The 15,506-nt window shown below is 38.3% G+C and overlaps 1 protein-coding gene across 2 annotated transcripts in view; it reads right to left on the bottom strand.

The window, feature by feature from the left end:
- Nucleotides 1-13,454: 13,454 nt before the first annotated feature.
- Nucleotides 13,455-15,506, bottom strand: part of WDR25 (WD repeat domain 25) — a 59,833-nt gene continuing 57,781 nt past the window's right edge. For both annotated transcript variants that reach the window (XM_048947805.1, XM_048947804.1), the window contains exons 6-7: nucleotides 14,768-14,908; nucleotides 13,455-14,384 (exon numbers count right to left, since the gene is read on the bottom strand). In XM_048947805.1, the coding sequence (XP_048803762.1) occupies nucleotides 14,163-14,384; nucleotides 14,768-14,908 (363 nt within the window). In that variant the 3' untranslated portion in view covers nucleotides 13,455-14,162. The remainder of the gene's footprint in view (nucleotides 14,385-14,767; nucleotides 14,909-15,506) is intronic.

Genomic DNA, 15,506 nt, shown 5'->3' with positions numbered 1-15,506 from the left:
CTTCCATGAGTTTCTGCATCACCAACCTTGCAGAGAAGTGCACTCTACGTTCTGCCAGATACGAGCTTCTCCAGGATACATATGGACCCCCATCCTACATCTGTGGGGAGTGACAATATCCCTCTGGCCTCCAAGAGGAGAGAGCATTCCTGCAGACAATTATTACAACCCAGAGTACAGAGAATGTCTTTATCTGAAAAGGGCAAAACTGCATAGATACAAAATGTAATTGCTGGAAAAGATCCCTGATGGGAGTTAAATACCTTCTCAGCAGCATGCTCAGCACAGACATATATGCACTAATATTCTAGCTAAGATTCTTCAGAAAAATTCTTATTTTTGAAGTCAGCTCTAATGAATTCGTATTTAAATTTATCCACCCATCTAGACTTTTCCTTTGTAATTTATGAATCAGAGCAGATACACACACGAGCTGCAGAGCCACAGCAATATTTACTATACAAAGCTGAGCAATGACAGCTCTGTGATTTAGAAGTGAAACAGCAGCAAGTCTCAGATTAATTAAAGTTGTAATATCAAACCCAGTCAGCATCCTTTCCCATTCCAGTTCTATATATGTGACATTCTAAACCAGATTAGGAGGAATAAAAGTATTTTCAGCACATATGAATTTCAGCAGGTTCCCACTGAAGCCCTCACTTAATTCAGCTCCTAAAGTAGAAAGCCTCTCAGTCTGGGCACCAGCTGTGTATCACAGCACAATGAGGAAGCCATGCACTGGACAAGCAGACAGCAAGTGGCCCCTCACTATGAGGACCTTACTTTGCCACTGACCTGGTGAGATGGGAACAAGTAGGCAGGAGCTATTTAATATTAGATGATGGTAAGGATCTTGGTCTAATTTATGGTATTTATGTTATAACTTTGGAAATAACAGATGAAAGTTTAATTTCTCCACCCTGTACTTAGCACAAGAACTGAAACATAGTTTTCTGATTCAAGTTCACTTAGCTGTGCTTTCAAAATCCACAACAGTCTGAAGGTGAGGAAGACGAGACCTAAAACTGCAAGAAGTTAAATGCAGAACTGAATCTGAACATCAGAAAAAATGCTGTCAGACTTACCATTCACAACATATAAGACGTTCCCACAGTCCTTAGGGTATATTATGAAAAAATCCCAAAGAAAAAAGTTGCAGACTATTTTCTTTCATTCTCATTTTTGTTTTTTTTTGCCCCTCTCCCTTTAAAGAAAAGATTGTGTCATATAGCGATATGGGAATTTTTTTGCTAGAACTGCCAGGACTGCCTACAACAATTTGACTTGTGTTGGTGCAGATAAACAATCCAGAGACTAAATTAGTTCAACAGAAGTGCACTTGTTACTCAAGAAGAAAAGATCTGAATGAAAAAAGCATTAGTAAACATCTCATTACTGAGATCTCAGAGCCCAGGAAGCCAAGATGGGGAAACACAGCAAATCCAGTGAAGTCACACTTTTCAAGCAAGCTGAACATACATTCTATTTGAAATAGATTTAGATGGTCTTTTATTTTTCTTTCAAAACCTATTGATGATGAAGATGAAATGCACTTTTTGGCACTCCAGACAGCACCAATTAAACATGATTTCTTGCTTGAGCTCCTCATAATTCCACTTGTCTCTCACTTCTAAGCCAATTCTGTTTTGAGCTTTACATTTCTGTTTTGTTCAGAGAGAAAACATTGCTCCCACTCAAACAACCTAACTTCAAATTCATAAAAATACACAATTCTCAATCCCTACCAAAAAAGTTATTGTCCAACTCTTGTGCATCACTTATTTATTTAGTTAGAAAAAATTATTTTTATATTGTAAGCCTATGAAGGGTGGATTGTCTCTTATTATTTGGTTATACAATACTTGACACATAGTCTGTTGACTGTAATTGCATAGGCTATGCATATTGCTTTACCTGCACACTTTATCAAATGTTTTCTTACCCTTAGCTTTTTATCCTTTTGGATATGAAATCTGAAATGCTCTATTCATAGGCCAGTCCTTAGGCTATGGTACCTTGCCCCAGGCCTGTGCATACCTCACATATTGGTCGAAGTTCAGACAGTTCACGTTATCTCTGCCAAGATCAAGAGTGAATATGGCAGACTTTCAGCCAGAGCTCCCAGAGCTAGAGGGCATGGCAGACAGCTCTCCAGTGTTTGTAGAAAATGCACTGCCATTGGCAATCCCTTTCTCTTCCTGGTTGTTTCTCCTAGAAAACTCCCACACACTGAAACAACACGTTAGTGGAGCAAATGCGTCAGCATATACTACTGAACTAGATTATCTTAATGATCTTATCCAACCTTAATGATTCTATGAGTCAGAAATTACTAGAGAGTTGCTGGGTCCCACCTCAAGTTTCTACAGGTACTGTACTGTACGCATCATGTTTCTTAGCATTCTCCAGCTTATACATACTTGCTGGTAAGCCAAAGTTTTGTTTATCAATCCACACAAGAGATCTGTTAAAAAAAAAAAAAAGCACCTCTCCTGTCACAAACAACTTTGACACATCTGTACCTTCTTCCGTTAGTGCCATCCAAAGGAGCTAAACATCAATACTGATGGATTGCTTTGAATCTTTTAACACTGAGTATCACTTCACAGTCTTTACAAAAAATGGATTGTCCTAGAAAAAAAAAGTAAAAAGAGGGAGGCTTCAAGGAGGTAGGGCTGTGCAGTTTGTTGGAGTGGTGCAGCTGTTACCAAGGCCAGAAGGAAACACTCATCATCTGAGAAGGACGTTCCAGAGACACCCCACTTATTGCGGAGCAGTGGCAAAGCAGTTTGTTCTGCAGATGGCCAATTTGTGAGGGTCTTGAGGCAGCCCCAAGAGTGCAGAACTGCTGGCAGACAGCAACAAGAAAAGTCTCTTTCCCAATAGCACATCTGAGGCTGTTGGCTGTTCCATTTTGATGACATTTATACTGTACAAATCTAGGATAATTCCTTTAAGGCTCTCAGTTGCCACACAGATACTGCAGCACTTTTATACTCCATACAGCAACAATTGTTTTTATTATCAGTTTTAAAGTCGCTGTAGGCTGTCTGGGCAGGTTTTGATGTTTCATACTGCAAGGAGCTGCCCAGCTTTGTATATCGCAAAAAGTGTTCCTTGAAGAAAAAATGTAAAAAAAATATAGCAGGAGCACAAGAGAGAAAAATGGATGTTTACATTCAATATCTTGGAGTATACAATCCTAATCACTGTATAATAACAAACAACACAACAGTGAGATACATCCAAAGGACAAGGAAGAAAACAGCAGCCAAACCTGGGGAGCCACATCCTCAGGCTGTACACTATGGTTAGATTTACTGCTGAACTTGCTGCCTGTTGTCCAGACAATAGAGACCCAAAAGGAGGAGAGATGATCAGATCTGAATTACTAGAAATATTCAGTTCTGAATTTCTCCACAAGCTCATAGGGAAACCCTGCAAAAATTGCTGAGTCTTCTTCTGTTGTAGCTCCACGCTTGCGGAGTGGACATGGAGGCTGCAGCTACTTGGAAGCATAGAGCAAAGGTGAAAAGGCACATAGCATAACTTCAATTACCTCTCTACATTTTTTCTAATTAATGATGCTGTCAGAATCACATTTCTCTCTTTCTTGTGCAGGATGAGTTAATCAATTTTCCTCTGCTCCAGCCCTACAACAGTAAGGCAGGACTTTCCCACTGCATTCAAATGTTATCATTTTGACATTCATCAGCATTTCTTCTCCTCTCTGTGCACTAGTGAAAGTTTTGGCATAGTTTATTTATAGTACATTCATTTCATGCCTCTAGCCATCCTAGGGACATCTCACACACCAAATCTTATAAAGGCTTTCAGGCTCACTTTAAACCTACTGGTGATTCACAGACCACACTGACTGTGGAGCATCACATTTAATTGCTTTACACATCTGAATCACATTAGAATTATTCAGGAACTTAGACAAATAAGAACACAAACTGAAGATGAACTACCCATCTTGATTCTTGTCAGCATAAGCCTCCAGAAGCTACAGCAACCTGCTCTGAATTCTATTTAACAAATGAATTTCCATTTGACTGCTGTAATACGTTGTTTGCCTAGAAAACTAGCAGAGATTTTTGCTGGGCTGATCATTTATCTTTGCATGTATATCTACATCCTGATTATAAGAAAGATATTTTCTACCATAATGCATGCTAACTTACATGTGTTATTATTCATTATGACAATTCTCTTACTATTAGAAACTTCATATTAATAATCCAGATGAGTCTCAGCCCCCTAGCAAGAGAATTTGGTGTGAAACCTGAGAAATAGATCAGCTGTATTATAAAAGCTAGAGATACATTTTTTGGCCTCCTGGAGTCTACTGATTATTTTTCTCTTCATAATAAGGGTGCCAGGCAACCTGTTTGCTCTAAATTTTTTATGTATTGCACTGACGAGTACAAATTCTATCCTGAAAATATTACTAAAAGACAGAAGTCCATAGCAGCTTGCTGTCCTTCCTCAAACAATGCATTTTCCTGTTCCCCAGCATTTTTGATAAAGGACAGTTTTGTCACAGGCTTGGATGTGCCAAGATCAGCCTCTCAGCCTCTCTGAAGAGATGCTGCTAGTAAATACCTCACAGACTGTACTCACCCTGGGGCCCTCACACTGCATTACCAGTGGGGATTACCACTGCCACCAAGACTGAGCTCTGCAAGTGCACGTGAGCATGTGCTAAATGTTTAACCCAGGGATTTGCACATCCTTTAAAACCATCCACTGTCGAATCCTCCAAAGCCCTGTAGGAGCTTTTTTTCCAGAGTACACCTTGAGAACTCCCATACAAATACAGCAGAGAGACTTTTAGTTATGAATATCTTTCACCTGCTGGCTAGAAGCTGTCTCCCCTGCAGCAGTCTTTACCTGCAGGAGAATGCAAGTGGATGCCCAGCACTCAAAAACATCAGCTCTTCTGGAGAAAAACTCATTGCTGCTGCATCTTTCAGCCCCATCTAGTTCCCCCTTATCGCTGCAGGGCTCTGCAGATGGCAAAGAACCAGGGACAATGCATTGCTCAGACAGAGCTAATTCTGCTCACAGAGAACATCCCTCTGACACACAGCCCTCAAGCTCAAGGGATCTGACATGAAATCCCACATCTGGGGCTCTCTTAAGAAATTGGAGAGTGAAATGGCAAATGCTTTTTGCACTTCTCACCCTGATGCCTTCTCCTCTGAAGTGGCCCTCTACAAATAAAACTTCATATTGCACTATGACAAGTGTAATAAAAAATAGTACAAGATTTTTACCTTTAGAGTGTTACAACAAGAAAACCTCAGGCTACCACTAACATCCTAGATTTGTCAAAGGGTCAAAGGGATATTGAAGAAAACAGGCTTTATCCTCTCACCGGTTGAACACGTCATAACACTGGAAGATGATTGTAAATAGCTGCCTGAACAAAAAGGCTGTTCTGAAGACTAGTTTCTGGTAAACTCAGCATTACACCTGGAGGAAGAGCAAAAAAATTGTTTCATATATGCCTTTTTTCACAAATCATGCTATTATTTGTCTGATGACAATTGGCACTCAAAACAGACAAATGATGCCTCTTCTGTTGATACAAACATAGTAACTCCCCAGACACAGCTGCTATTCAGCATGTTTCTAGGGGCCAGAAGAAACAACGGCTGAAGTTGTTCAACATCAGGGGTCTTAGTGTTCTTTCCAGGAATGGTAGGAGTGCTCTACATACATACAATAACATGACACTACTTTTTCTTAGGAGCCATCACAGACTGACAAGCAGAGAATAATTAGAAACAGACAAAAAAAAATAATAACAAACTAACAATAACAAAAAAAAAAAAAAAGACATTTAAAACAATTCTTGGGATAAGTGGGAGAAGTCATATTTAAAAGCAAAAAGAAAAGATCTATATAACTGTTGGGCCTGCACCACGACGTTATGTGGAAGCCTTTATTGTAATTTCTCTTGAGTCGTCTCCAATTGACAGCAACATCAGCATGGATTGGACTGAGCCCCATATGAACGTAAAAATAAATCTCCCAGATAATGTAGTAACACTTCAAATGTACTTAATTGCCTTGAATTTTTCTCAGGGAGATTTAGAGTAGTACTTACTCAAAGGGGAATGATTGCGGAATTTGAAACGTAAGCATTTAGAGAGCAAATTAATGTCTAATTATGAGTGCTAAAAATAAAAACAGAGCTATTAATTTCAGTAGCAAATGATGAGCCCTTATGTTATAAAGAAAAATAACAGCACCCTAGAAAATATTTGAAGAGACCATTGATATTTTTTGCCATAATTTGCTGAAATTACTGCCAAATTTTTCCTCTGACAAGTTCTCTTATGAAATTGTTTTACATTGTCTCATACAGTTCCTACCTTCAATGAAGATCTCAGGTTCAGAAATAACTAATGCAAAGCTAATGGGAATCTATTAAACTAAAGGAATTTGGTGAATAGCTGTGTTGAGAAAAGCCTTCTAGCTTGAATAAAGACACTATTATCGGGTTTTGGTGCACCATATCATTTCTCTCAAAGGTCTCCCTTGACAGACACCTCAGTAAAAAGCGTTTTAAAATATATCACAAAGGTTAACATTTTGGAGACTTTGAGACTGCAGTTCCTGAGGCAATTTTTCAACATCCTTTAAAGAATACTGAAAAGGGGATGGTAGTGAAAACGAAGTCACCCTGCTGCCACCCGTTATTCGTACCATTGTCTTACAGCTCTCCCCGGTACCAAGGTCCAAAACAACCAAAACATGCATACAGGCACAAGAAAGCAGGATTTTTCATTAGGTGGAATACCAGTTCAGAAGGATACTTTGCCTGCTGAGTATTTCCATGAGCACATGTAAACCTGATGACAGAAATTTTGTGCTAAAGTTCCATAAGAACTGGTCAAAATGCAAGCAATTAGGCCAAAAATTACATTGAGTCGTGTTTTAATCTTGTTAAAAAGAACACATCTGCAGTTGTTCTACTGACATTTAATCAATTTGAACCAAAGAGAATGTGCACCTTAATGTAAGCAATTCTAAAAGTAAGAGGAGAAACTGCTGATTCCCTCAGAGAGACCTTGTCAGGCTTCTCAATCCTATACTTTGCTTTCTCTGAAGGGCATTCAGAATGCACCAAACAGCAAAAATCCCTGAGGATACATAATTAATGTGGTACTTCAGCTGGTATGTTCAATAAACAAGGAAAGTATTCTATACATCATTAAGAAAATAGATTATTAAAAATTGAACTCTGAAGTAGAGAGGTACAAATGTAAATTACATTAGAAGCTTGAATCCCAGGAGCATTGCTTTTAATAATGATACAATGCATGCCTCTGTTCCCTTCCCCATAAATCCCTCAAAATGCCAATTACCCATGGCAGCACGCAGCTTTGAGTGCATTCAGCAATTCATTTGACACTGAAACAGCCAAGACTAGACTGCAGTAGCAGTTTACCTTCTGAAAACTAAACAGCTGCAGAGCTGTCCTGAAAAAAAAGCCCCAAACCTATGACAAATTTACATTGTATGTAGGTGCAGTGTGGGCCAAAGGAAAATTATGCTTTGACTAGTGTCAAACTCTCTTCTCAGCTCCCTTTTCTCTTATACTACATTTCACCTGATAATATCACCCATTCTCCAAGCATTCTTCTTTTCCCTTTGATCTCCTATTACTCTTCGAAAGCTTTCAGACTGTTGTTCTCACTGTATGCTATTGCCTGTTCCTCCTGCTCCAGGTGTGCATCTCTGAAATCAAGGCACAAGCTCTATTTGAGCACTATGTAAAAGCGTTGCAGAATTGAGTCAGTTTATAGGATTTAGGGGACTCAATGTTAACCTTTTCAAACAATCAGTGGCATACAAATGGTACCAGATAAAAAAAAAAAAAAAAAAGATTTCTATATATTTTCAAATCTGTGCATACCATGCATCCTACAGAGCATTTGCAATGACTCATCTCTTTTTACATTAGGATGTGATTCACTTGACTGACATTTCGTTTCTGAGATGTCCAAAAGGGAGAAAGAATCAAAAGTGAACAGAGCTTGAGATCAGTACTAGTGATCGGCACAGAGATGGCCTTTCCTTTCACACTGCAGTAGGAACCCTGTGTCTTTTTCCCTCACTGGTATTTATATTCGAGGGGGAAAAAAAAGAAAAAAACCCTAAAAATTCTCTCATACAATCCTGGTAAATCAGGAAATTAAAAGGATGATTTTTTTTTCTTTTCTTTTTTTTTTTTTTTAAGTAAATATCTGTGGATGAGTTTAGGGGTATGGAATATGATTAAGATTAGACTTTCTCTTCAGTTTTTTTTCCCCAGATTCAAACCTTGTGAAAATATATTACAGATTTGAGGCTGTAGCAAGAAAAAAAATTAATCTCTGTCATACCTGAAGTTCACAGACTGCACGCTTCATATTAATGGCATAAAGAGTACCTTCATTTTTTGTACTCACAGCAGTACATGATTTGAAATGGTTACTGCCTTTCAAGTAATTGCATACATTGAAACAAATAGCAAAGATTAGCAACTTAACCATCCAAATTGCAAATTAGCTGGATGGGACTACCAGATCTTTTATCTTTACTTCTAAGAAATTATCTTTGTGAACAGGAAAGATTAACAAACCGAGGAAAGGGAAAGAATCAAAATAACCCATTTCTGATATAAGGCATGAAATTTTTTACCTAATATCCAACTTGGATCATTGCTCATGCCTTTTGAAGTAGACTGGCTCTGCAATTTACTTATATCACAAAAGAGAAAGGTAACAAAGGAGGTGGTTATGCAGTGAAACACAACATAGTTCATAGGTGAAAATAAATCCAAATGATATTGCAAAGCGATTTTTCACTGCTTGTTTTCAGAAGAGTAGTAGCAACCTGAACACACAAAAATTGACTTTTTGATGCAACAAAGTCTGCACCAGGGACAGTATGATTACACACACATTACACAAATTACTTTTCTAAGGACAGACTTCAAACAATTCACTGGTAGAAATCCTACTCAGAAGTGGAAGCATTACCTGAGCTTTACAGCCTGATGAGAACTGGAGACAAATACATCTAACCTGAAGCTGTCTGGACTGTCACTTCAGGCATCTTCAACCACGGTGAACATCAACCTTCTCCAAAGAACTACTTCGAGAATTTTTAGATTGATTTTAAGAGGCAATTACACAAAAATGAGAAAATACAGCAATGAGTATATTTGGGTGAAGCTTTATAATTTGTAAAACATAAAAATGAACACATTATCTGGCAGACCTCTAAGTTAGCCTGTGGAGAAGGACATCCAGGGACTGGAAGGGGAAGGCAAAGAAGCCCAATGCCTTTGAACTTCTATCTAAAGCCAGCGAAGGGAGCAATATTCTCATCTACAAACATATTATTCCCAGTATAGACTCGACTATGGCACTCAGTCCTAAATCAGAATCACACACACTTGTTGCAGAACCCATCAGTTTTGAGTCATGGTCACCTGGTTTTACCTTAAAGATGTACCACCACTGGAGAGCAAACATTTCTCAAATTATGGTTGGGGTTTGTTTCAAAAGATTCTGGAACTACTATCTAAAGTATTTATATTAGAAAGTGCTATGGGCCCAACAGAAATAAGTGCCTCATAACTTCTGAAAACGCAGCATCTCAGCTACACGCTTCTTGGGATTTGTGGGGGATAGCTGGAACTACTTCTAGTCTCACCCCAGCAGTTGAGAGTTATTAAATATGCTCTTGGAACCCATTCTCTCAGTTTTATTCAAAAGAAGCACAGTTTGAGCACTCTATGAGCCAAAGCAGTACAAGTGGCAATGATGGGGGTATATCTTTCTGTTTTTCTTTTTCCAAAAAATGCACTTGTAAAAAACTAAGATGACACACCTTGTAGGTAAAACTGTAATAGAAAAAAAATCTGCAAGAGCATAAAATAGCAATCGGAGATTGAAAGAGAAAGAGATAAAAGAGAGGGCAAATGGGGGGAGAATCTGCAGAAGAAATCTTATTAAAGCACTGGGTGGTGCTAGGGAGCACGGAGTGGGAAGCAGCAGGCTGCTCATGTGAATGCTAGTCATTATAAAAGCAAATAGTGTTGCAAATGCATGGAGGACCCTCACCTGAAGGCAAACTCTGCTTTGTGAAGGGCAAAAGCAAAAGGATTAATTTCTTCTGCTTACTAACGTGGCTGTTTTCTAGGCTCTGGGTATAGGCAATATGAACGACTGGCAAAAGAAAAGCCCTCTAGACTTGGAGACGTGTGTGAACAAAAGAGTGAAAGCTACAGCAGATGAGAAAAATGAATACAAAGGATGGATGGGTCTTAAGAGTTGATCCAATTTCTGCCACTAGTGTCCTTGAAAACTTCCTGAGGAATGAGCTAGCATTCATTTTAGTTGGGCTATGCTATCAAGGAGGGCGGCACACTGCAAGAGGTGGATAATGAAATGAAGGCACAGTTTTCCTGCATATTTGAGCCCGAGGAAAGCAAAGCTATAACCCCTACTTAACAACAGGAAGAATGACTTGGAGAATTGGCCCCACCCCTGGAAGTGCTCAAGGCCAGGTTGAATGGGGCCATGGGCTCCGATCTGGTGAGCAGCAATCATCCCATGTCAGGGTTTGGAACTAAGTGCGCTTCTATGCTCTTCCCAGCCAAAGTCATTCTGTGATTCTGTGATTTTCTGAGAACTGGAAAACAGACAAAGGCATGAACTGAGTAGAGTCTTCTCTGATTTCTGGCCACCCTGCTAAGGATAGCAGGAATGAAAGCACCGCAAAATGAGTTTTTTTTTTGAAGATGAGCAGAGTATAAGAATATAGGCTACTGTATACTTATTCAAAATAAGGTGCTTAAAAAAAAAGGAAGAAAAGCTGAGAATTAAATGGCAACAATGAAAGGAAGTGCCTGGAGGAGCTAGGGTTGCTCAAAATGAAGACTAGCCAACGCATGACAAATATTTTCAGTTGACTGCAATTCAAAACCACATACATCAGAATTGTGGAAAATTTGAGATCCCACTTTTTTTTTTTTACCTTATTTTTCTCTGTTCTGACATAGTATTACAGCTCTTAATTTAGTCTTATTACTTTAAATTTGTCAGAAAGAGCCCAAATGTACAGAAAGACTCATCTCATTGTCATGCCATACCTTAACTTCCTCATTAAGCCATTAGTTGAGGTATATCGTGACTCACCAACAGTACTTCATCTGGGTGAACACAATAATTCTAATAGCTGTCTGCTAATTAGCAGGTTTTTGAGATAAAGATGCAGTTGAATAGCTTGCATCATCTAATACCCCAAATTAATAATGCTTCAGTAGAAAATAATAACATGTTAGAGATTGGTATTGTTACTTTTTGGTACAGTACAAAATAGATTAAAATGAACTCAGCCTGTTTATCTGCAAAGCCTAAGACCATTTCAAAATGGTGAAGATCTCTAGCTTGGCTCTAACACACAACACCCTAGAAAGCTCCTTACAAAGCTAGAAAAATTGCTCCTAAAACAAGATTCAAACATTTCTAGATTACAATTTTATGAATAAAATTAATTAACCAACAATTCATTACATTCTAAAAGCTTCATCTGACCATAATGATCCTTGTTTGCAGCCCAAACAGTATTTGGTAATTGCAGAATGATGGAGAAATGTGGATATTTTTTGATTACAGTTCATTACATAAGATTACAAGGAAGAATTTGTCTTTGAATCATAATGAAAACTTAATTGACACCACTATGCTATAATATTTCAAATGATTAAATTTCACTCTCTGTCTTAATCAGTTTTATATTAGAAAGAGATTTTAACAAGATAATGCTGTGAACATAATTTCATTCCTTTGTAAAACTGCTGGCTGAATCTCGCAAGTAATTAAAACTCCAGCCACCTTCGAAATAAAACACAAATGCAATTCCAAATTTAATATTCTCTAATACTATATAGTATAAATTTATTTTATTTTCCTCCACTGTCTTTAATCAAAATTCGTCCTTTTTTTTTTTTTCCTCTTTCCCTAATAAATGGTTTAAAAATTATACTTGCAAGATCGTTTCAGAAAGGATAAATGCCAGACACCAGAATCATGCCTCAGGACATAAGTTAAATTCAGGCAACAACATGGGTAGAATTACAAGAGTAAATTACTTTTCTGTGCAGTATGTCAATGATCCCCCAAGACTGCTGTCTCAAGATCTTCCACTCCATTCACAGTTGGTCTCAGCTGAAGGCACTGAGAGCTCTTTCAGATATATAGCATTCCTCAAGTAGGCACCATGAGTTCAACATTTATTTCAGAAGCATATCTCCACGCTGTATTTAAACACGTAACAGCCCAAGATAAGCTCTTGTAGGGATTAATAGGATGTATTGCACTACTGCAGTGTACATCCTTTGTACTGACACATCAGGCACCCCCAAGTTCTAAAGCGGTAGGAGCACCTTTAGAACTAAAATACCTGGAGGAAAAGAAACAGAGCCACTCTCTTAGGCAATGCCACACAGCTGTGATTCAGCCAGCCCAAATACAGGCAGCTGCTTTGTTTTCACCTGACCTTCTGATATTCAGGAATATGCTCTATTAGAATCACATAAACACCAGCACCACAGGTTTAATTAAGAGTAACCCCTCAAATCACAGAGCAGGCTATTTGTTGAAAGGTCCAGCTGGCTTGTGTGCTAGAGATACAGTCAGGAGAAACGCAAAATCCAGCCTTATGTCAAAAATCAAATTGCCAAACGTGGAAGCAAGAAATTGAGAAAAATAAGTAGTTATTTGCACTACCTCACATGGATCACTAAACTGTAATGCCCTGCGTTAAAACCTATCAAAGCTGTTGCTAAGATGATTAAAACTACACAGTCACAATATTTTGATCCAGATTTCAAACTATATAAAAATTCAAGGATAATTGGAACCATGGTTTCAGTATAGGCTTATCACTTACCAAAAGTTAAAGGAGCACAGACTACAAAACCAATGGAGTACATTTTTCTTATTTCTTAATTAGAATCTGCCATTTTCAAGAGTGTTCCGATTTTTGTTCCTGAAAAATCCATTTCCATAGCATTTAAAAATGGTATATAAAATAAAAACCTCACCTTCCATTCATGCCAATGAAAACAAATTAGAAGAATTTAAGATGCTACATATGAAAAATGCAAGCATACAGTATTATGGCTGAAAAGATTCTCTATTTGCCTCACAATGGCCCAGCTACAATCTGAATGTCAAAGAACATCCCCTTCACAGAATGGCACAGAGACAATTTTCTACCTGTAAAGGACATTAAGAGGTATGGAGAAATGCATTGCATTTGCAATAAATCTAGGTGGCATATTAATTATCCCACTCCCCACACACAGAATCAATTTCATGGTAATTTTGAGTACAGATCTGTGAATGTTAACAGGAGTAAAACAATGAAGTACAGACACCTTGTATAAAAAAAAGTTTTATACTTACATATAGTTTTGTTTCAATAACATACAGTTATAAAAATTCAGTTCAAAACTCAGTCTTAAACATAGGAATCCAAGGAGCACAGACTTAGAGACTTCATAATTAGCTCCAAGTTTTTCCCTTAAAACAGAGAGCATTTTACAGGAAGTTGGGCTGGTAATATCTGCCTGTTTCCAGAAAAGTCAGTCCCATCTGTCTTGTGATCTTCCCTCTCTTGCATGTAAGATGCTGCTTTGCCTTGAGCTGTATAACAAGGAAATATAGCATTGCTTGACCAGCATGAGTGACCAGGGCAAGGAGCTAAGCCAGTGACAATCTGGTTTAAGAAAGCTAAAATAAAAGCTACATAAGAAGGGCAATAATTCTCTTCAAGTCTAGATTCTCACACCAGGGTTGGACTAGATAAACACCAGAATATTGGCACAGAAAGGGCAGAAATTCGTCACCAGGGCCCAAGGAGAGAAAGAGAGAGGGAGAGGGAGAGAGAGAGAACACTTATTTGCTCAGCAGCTAATCACAGAATCCTCTTAACTGCATTATGAAAGCATATGTCTAGTGGTCCAAGAAGAAAAGATAACAGTCTCTGCTGCCTACAACACATCACAACAAATATCACATTGCATATCATGGTTTATTCCCTCTGAAATACCAAGCTCTTTGATGGATGAAAAGTTATTTTGCTTGTTATTGCCAGATCTTGATTTCTCCAGCCCAATCAGAAGTCGCAAGGAGTGATGGCAATATTGGGTGAAATACTGCACTCACACAAGCTTCTCTATGTGCCGACAAAGTACGAACAATCCTAGAAGTATGGTAGTTGTAGAAAAACACTTTGCCATCTGAACTTCCTGTCACCAAAAGTGTTCCATCCGGAGAAAATTCACAGCCCACTGCAAATCCTTCCACCTGTTAAAAGAAAAAATCAATAATGGTGTAACTTCTGATTCTGATCAGGGAAGTTAACAGTGGTTCACTGAAGAATGAATGTAATACAAAAAAATGCATATTTAAATAAATACGCACTAAGGACTGGTCTGGGTTTCTATTAAGGCACATCCATACCATAAACTTACTTAATCAGGCTACTAAGTATCCAGAAAGCCTTTTAATAACTGTTTTCTTCAGAGTGTATATAATTCAAAATTGCACATAGGAAAGCAAAGGAAGGCAATTATTACCAATCACTGATTTATCAACAAGCCCTATTAGCAGACATATTAAAATGCAGATACTTTGCTCTCTGTCTCACTTCTGGACTTGGATAATATCATTCTGGTGAAAGAAAATACCTTATGCCCTTCATATCTCTTCTTTTTGTTGATTCGGTAAGGTCGCTGGGAGGAAAACAATGCCATATAGTTCCCATTTGTCTGAGCAACAAATGTAGACTCTCTTGGGTGCAGAGCCAGACTTGGACAAGTGTAGCGCTCCTGAAAATAATAATTAAGTTTTGTTGCATGAAATAAGGCATTTGTTCAAATGAACTAGGTTATTTTTTTCGACAAATTTGAAAGACCATAAAGTCATCTCCATAAAGAAACTTATTACAATCCACAGAAAGTCTTACACAAAGTCAAATATTAAATCAAATATCTACCCCAATTTCCTAGAAAATGATCAAAATCCCACCTTCCTTTGCAGTAGCATAATTAAATGGCAGAACCTCCAAAGTATAGCACACAAAGTTACTGAGACACCTTCTTTCAGCTCAAGGATAACTGAAGTTCAAATGTGGAAGCAAATCCCCCTCATACATACTTCTTCCCACCCACATAGGGTGGGAAAAGCATGAATGATCTTGTTATGGGGTTTGGAAGAGATGAACTGGGAGGACAGTTCTGGATATTGCCAGGAATTGGGCACAGCAATCAAACAGCATTAGGTGTTGTACCTGGTTGACAAAGAACTGCATGCTTTGTGGGGGAAACTGAGTCTAACTGGAAGGGGTCAAACAGTGTAGAAGAGGGAAAAAAAACTGTCCAGTTCACAGATGGTGGGCTGTGTGTATTTGCTATTTGTTTCTTTGGT

Source organism: Lagopus muta, chromosome 6 (genome assembly GCF_023343835.1).
Source record: "Lagopus muta isolate bLagMut1 chromosome 6, bLagMut1 primary, whole genome shotgun sequence".
Classification (NCBI taxonomy): Eukaryota; Metazoa; Chordata; class Aves; order Galliformes; family Phasianidae; genus Lagopus; species Lagopus muta.
The sequence above is the reverse complement of the archived record's forward strand: the minus strand, read 5'-3'. Positions and strand labels throughout refer to the sequence as shown.